Source organism: Gigantopelta aegis, chromosome 3 (assembly GCF_016097555.1).
Source record: "Gigantopelta aegis isolate Gae_Host chromosome 3, Gae_host_genome, whole genome shotgun sequence".
Classification (NCBI taxonomy): domain Eukaryota; kingdom Metazoa; phylum Mollusca; class Gastropoda; order Neomphalida; family Peltospiridae; genus Gigantopelta; species Gigantopelta aegis.
Window position 1 is genome coordinate 83,883,564 of NC_054701.1, and position 6,340 is coordinate 83,889,903.

The 6,340-nt window shown below is 37.8% G+C and overlaps 1 protein-coding gene across 1 annotated transcript; it reads left to right on the forward strand.

Moving 5' to 3' along the window:
• The first annotated feature begins 4,318 nt into the window (after positions 1–4,318).
• Positions 4,319–4,756, forward strand: LOC121368894 (D(1)-like dopamine receptor). Its single transcript, XM_041493651.1, has one exon. It carries the CDS (start codon positions 4,319–4,321, stop codon positions 4,754–4,756), a length of 438 nt encoding a protein of 145 aa, XP_041349585.1.
• The last annotated feature ends 1,584 nt before the right edge of the window (positions 4,757–6,340 follow it).

Consider the following 6,340-nt stretch of genomic DNA (forward strand, 5'->3'; position numbering starts at 1 on the left):
TGCCACTCCCAAACTAGTTTACTAAATAAAAATTATCATAGGACAGAGCCCATTAGAATAAATGCGCTCATAGATAGGTGAACACAGTGATGATGTTAGGTGTTCGCGAAGGGTGAGCATATCCTGCCCCACCATTGGCACCCGTCATGAGTATTGCCACCCCAGCTGTCAAGTCTGTCACTTCATCTGAAACGATGAAAACAGAAAAAATAAACGCGCGGGAAAAAGGTTTACAGCAATATACATTTATTTATTAAAACTTATAATTAAAGGTATCGTTATTATTAAACATTTCGATTTATTACAGCAATTACTCCAAAATACTAGGTCACGGTGTCTACAAATACTGGAGGCATTCCATGGAACGCTTTTAACATGCACGTAAAAGTAATGCTACAATGTATTAGATGCGTCAACAATCTTATTCATTAACTAATGAAATTAGCCAATAATCACCAAAAGTCTATATCGAAGCGAGCCTATTGAAAGTCTTGGCTTTTGAGAACGAAGACCTACTCAATAAAGTCCATTAAAACTGTATCTATACACGACTGTCGTCGTACGGAAAAGCCTCTAGTGGGTAAAGTTTAATCCAGTCAAACAAAGAGTCACTGTCTCCGTGTTTTGAATAAACGCTCAGAATGCTGCAATTAACAAAAACATTTTTTTTTTCAATGTAACATAAATATGGAAGTGATAAATAGTGTTCTTTTTTTTACTTAATAAAGAATGTGTAGGGATTGATGATAACACAGCGATCACCACCGCTATGTATTAACAATGAGTAATTTGTTTTTTTCCTTTTTTTTGTTTTCTAACTAATGTAAATGAAGTAACAGAAGTCACAGTTTGGTGATGTACGTTCTTGTATTTTATTTTCAAAAATGAAACATGATCAATAAGTTAACATGGTGATACAGATAAAATATAAGTCTAAGCTCTTAGGTGAATGCGACTGAGGTTCTCCCCTTAGGTCTCACCTCCTCGGTTTATATCTGGATATCTATTTGTTTTTATATAGAATTACATCTTAATGTTCCTTGAGAATAATAATTTTTGTGTCACATGATAAATTGTAATTGCTAGCTGTTGACATAATAATTAATAGGTATGTTTGTTGGCAGAACGGGTATCAGCTGGCATCAATTGAAAATATGAAGTGTCTTGATTGCAATGATTTAGTTTCACATAGTTGTAAATCTTCCATTACGATAGTATGTAAAAAAATATCTGGCGCTTTACTAGTTAAATATATTAAAGAGACATTCCCGAGTTTGCTGCATTGTAAGATGTTTCCGACCAATAAAATATTTCTACGATTAACCTTACATATTAAATATATTTTCCTGTTTAGAATATTAGTGTCTGTATATTCAATGTGTTTCTGGTCGTCATAATATTTGTAAGAAGCCCAAACTGGATTTTGTCTTCGTATGTACGAAAAACATTTTTTTTTGAAATAAAATGAAGTTTAACCTAGTACAAATATTAGAACGATCAAAAACACGTTTAATATACAGCCACTAATATTTTATACAGAAAAATATATTTGATATGTAATTACAGACGTCAGAAAGTCTCTGTTAGTCGATAACATTTTAAAAATTGCAGCAAACTCAGGAATGTCCCTTTAAAAGAGCTTTGGCGTATGAAGTGGTTGGATTACATGGCTGCAAAGTTATCTTTAACCACTACGTGATAATGTCTACATATGGGATCACAGTTCACCTTTACGTAGTTAGAATGTGGCATTTAAGTCACGATTTAACATCTTCAAAAAGAAGCCACTCATGTATTTTAAACCTTAAAACGTGATGCAAATCGATTCTTAGAGAATACTACTAAATTACTCCGTATCAAGATGTGACAGTTTGATTGGATCGTAATGTGGTCCATTGTAAGGTATTATGTGATTGGATTCAAGCATTTGATACAAAACTGTTGAATGACGCGTTTGAGCAATCAATAAAATAGTTTCATGTTCAACAAAAGTCTAATAAAAAAATAGTGCTTGCTTTTTGTCATACGGTTTTGATTTAAAAACTGTATACTTTTATTCAAAACCTGGTACCAAATTACATAAAACACATTCACATGGCTTTAAGATTCGTGTTCGCAAAACCTATTTGAAATATATATGACTAAAAGAAACAAAAAGAAGACAGATTAAGAATAGACAGGCACATTATTGGGTCTTATTATTAGATAAATCATTTATAAACATAAATCCTTTTTTCGGAAGACTTATTTTCAAGTTGAGCCGGGACATAGCCCAGTGGTAAAGAGTTCGCTTGATGCGCGGTCGGTCTAGGATCGATCCCCGTCAGTGGACCCATTGGGCTATTTCTCGTTCCAGCCAGTGCTCCACAACTGGTGTAGCAAAGGCCGTGGTATGTACTATCCTGTCTGTGGGATGGTGTATATAAAAGATCCCTTGCTGGTAGTCGAAAAGAGTAGCCCATGAAGTGGCGACAGTCTCAATATCTGTGTGGTCCTTAACCATATATGTCTGACGCCATATAACCGTAAATACAATGTGTTGAGTGCGTCGTTGAATAAAACATTTCCTTATTTTCAAGTTGACATTGATAGAAAACTCTAGTAGTAGTACTACACCACTCGGATGTTTAACGACAGCGGGCGTTACTAACATTCGCGAGCTATCATTTTCATTTCAACTTATTTTCGAGCTTACATCCAATTAAGGTTCAAGCACGCTGTCCTTTGCACACACCTCAGCTATCTGAAAGAAAGAAAGAAATGTTTTATTTAACGACGCACTCAACACATTTTAATTACAGTTATATGGCGTCAGACATATGATTAAGGACCACACAGATATTGATAGAGGAAACCCGCTATCGTCACTTCATGGGCTACTCTTTCCGATTAGCAGCAAGGGATCTTTTATATGCACCATCCCATAGACATGATAGCACATACCACGGCCGTTGATATACCAGTCGTGGTGCACTGGCTGTGACGAGAAATAGCCCAATGGGCCCACCGACGGGGATCGATCCCAAACCGACAGCGCATCGAGCGAGCGGTTTACCACTGAGCTACGTCCCGCCCCCTCAGCTATGTGAGCTGTCTGTCTAGGACAGTGGGTTAGTTGTTACTTGTTAGTAAGACAGAAGAGAGTGTCGTGGTCTTACATTTACCCACTGAGTCGTTAAAACCCGCTCTCAGTGGGAGTCGGTACCGGGCTGCGAACCAAGTACCTACCATCCTTATATATGTCCGATGGCTTAACGACGACACCACCGAGGCTGGTCGCTAACTATCTGATTGGTCCCCGTAGCAGTCAGTCGGTTTAACGTGAAGCGCGTAAACCAATCTAGTGAACGATTTGTTTTCTTCTTACATTTCATTTCAACTTATCTTCGTGCTTATATCCAATTTTAAAGTTCAAGCATGCTGTCCTAGGCACACACCTCAGCTGTCTGGCCTGTCTGTCCAGGACACTGGGCTAGTTGTTAGTTGGTTAGTGGTTAGTGAGAGAGAAGAGGGTGTAGTGGCCTTACACCCACCCATTAAGCCCTTAAGAACTCGCACTGGGTTGGGGCCGGTACCGGAAGGAAGGAAGGAACTATATTAACGTGCCCACATCCTTTCGGTTCAGGCACGCCCGCCATGGATTCGGGTTCTGACTTCGCCAGGGGCCGAATCCATGACGGGGAGCCGGTACAGGGCTGCGAACCCTGTACCTACCGGACTTATATATGTCCGATGGCTTAACCACGACACCATCGAGGCCGGTGGCGAACTATCTGATTGGTCCCTGTAGCGGTCAGTCAGGTTAACGTGAAGCGCGTAAACCAATCTAGTTAACGATTTGTTTTCTTCCTACAGCTCGGTCTGGCTGAACAGCCAATGCAAACTCATCGGAACATAAAGCAGATGGCACAGGCTGGTTAGATCTAATAAGCTATGTTTCTTTAACTCGAGATGTCTCATTGGTCACATGCACTACTGCTCCTTCATCACTTCATGTTGACGGCCGCAACCGATCACACGTCCTTTGACTTACCGCCAACGTTAACTGGGAACAAGACAAACTAAGTCAGCACGGTAGACGTTGCATGCCATAGCAACTACTACTACTACCACCACGACGACTACTACTACTACTACGACTACTACTACTACTACTACTACTACTACTACTACTACTACTACTACAGCAGCATGAAATGTTACACTACCAGCATAGAATTATTCATTACCAGAATTGAATAGTACTCCACTTGCAATGAATGATACTCAACCTACATTGAGTGATTCTCTATCGCCACTGAATGCTACCCTACCTACAATGAACCATACTCAACCTCAGTGGAACAATACTCCACACGCGACGGTCCCGTGGACGAGAATCGTCCTCGGCGCGGGACTCTATGTCATCGTCTTCATCACCGTCTTCGGCAACTGCCTCGTCCTAGTTGCAGTGTCCCGGGAGAAACGTCTGCGGACTATCTTCAACTACTACATCGTCAACCTTGCGGTGACGGACATAGCGGTGGCGGTGACGGCCATGAGCTTCTACACTATCGAAAACGTGCTGGGCTACTGGCCGTTCGGGGAGTTCATGTGCGGAGTGTGGATCTTCTTCGACTACGGCATGACGTTCGCGTCCGTATTCACGCTCATCGTCATCTCCGTGGACAGGTTCTGGTCCGTGTCTTGGAGTCTGCACTACAGGATACACCACAGAAAGAAGAAGGCCTTCATCAGCATTGCTGTCGTCTGGTAGGTGTCTGTAGAGTCCAATCCTGGGCGGTATTTGTATGATCTACTTTGGTATTGTGTTTATATTATCTACTTCTGATATTTTATTTGTACGATCTACTTCTGTTATTTTATTTGTATTATCTACTTCCAGTATTTGTATTTTTATTTGTATTATCTACTTCCAGTATTTTTTTTGTATTTTACTTCTTGTATTATATATCTTCTGGTATATTATTTTCTGTATTATCTACTTTCTTCTTGTATTTTATTTTCTGTATTTTATTTGTATTATCTACTTCTGGTACGATATTTTATTGGTATTATCTACTTCTTGTATTTTATTTTTGTGGTATTATATTTTTGTATTATCTAATTCTGGTATTTTATTTTGTGTTATTTTTGTATTTTATTTTTGAATTATCTATTTTATTTCTGGTATTTTGTTTTCTACTTCTGGTATTTTACTTCTTGTATTTGTTTTTATCTAAATATGTATTATCTGCTTGTGGTATTATATTTTTGTATTACCTAATTCTGGTATTTTTTATTTATTTTACGTATTTGTTATCTATTTCTGGTATTTTGTTTTTACAGTATAAATCTGATATTTGTGCAGTATAAATCTGATATTTGGTTTGTCTAATCTGAACAACAAAACCGTAACACATGATCTGGGACCTATCTCTGCACAATGAAGTCCATTGGAAATTTGGCAAAATAGTGGTTGAATCCACGAGTCTGTATCTAGTGCCTTGCCTATAGGAGGACGGCCACTTTACTGTTGATTTCACCCCTCTTGCACCACCAAAACGAGGACTGCCACTTTACTGTTGATTTCACCCCTCTTGCACCACCAAAACGAGGACTGCCACTCACATACTAGTTCACTAAATAAAAACCAGTAGAGCTCTTAAAGGGACATTCCTGAGTTTGCTGCACTTTTTAAGATGTTATCGACGAACAGAGACTTTTTAACGATACATAATATATTAGATATTGAATATTTAAAGAGACATTCCTGAGTTTGCTGCACTTTTTAAGATGTTATCGACTAACAGAGACTTTTTAACGATACATAATATATTAGATATTGAATATTTAAAGGGACATTCCTGAGTTTGCTGCATTGTAAGATGTTTTCGACTAATAAAATATTTCTACGATTAAACTTACATATTAAATATATTTTCTTGTTTAGAATATCACTGTCTGTATATTCAATGTGTTTCTGATCGTCGTCGCAATATTTGTAAGAAGCCGAAACTGGATTGTGCCTTCAAATAATTTCGTACGTACGAAAAAAAAATATTTTAGGAAATAAAATTAAATTTAACCTAGTACAAATATTAGAAAGATCAGAAACACGTTTAATATACAGCCATTAATATTTTATGCAGAAAAATATATTTCGTATGTAATTACAATCGTTAAAAAGTCTGTTAGTCGATAACATCTTAAAAATTGCAGCAAACTCAGGAATGTCCCTTTAAATATTCAATATCTAATATATTCTGTATCTGATCTCGCTTTGTAGAGTCTACATCTAGTACTAGTATTTATATAGATGGTATACATCTCCTATTTATTTGTATGGTCTACATCTGGG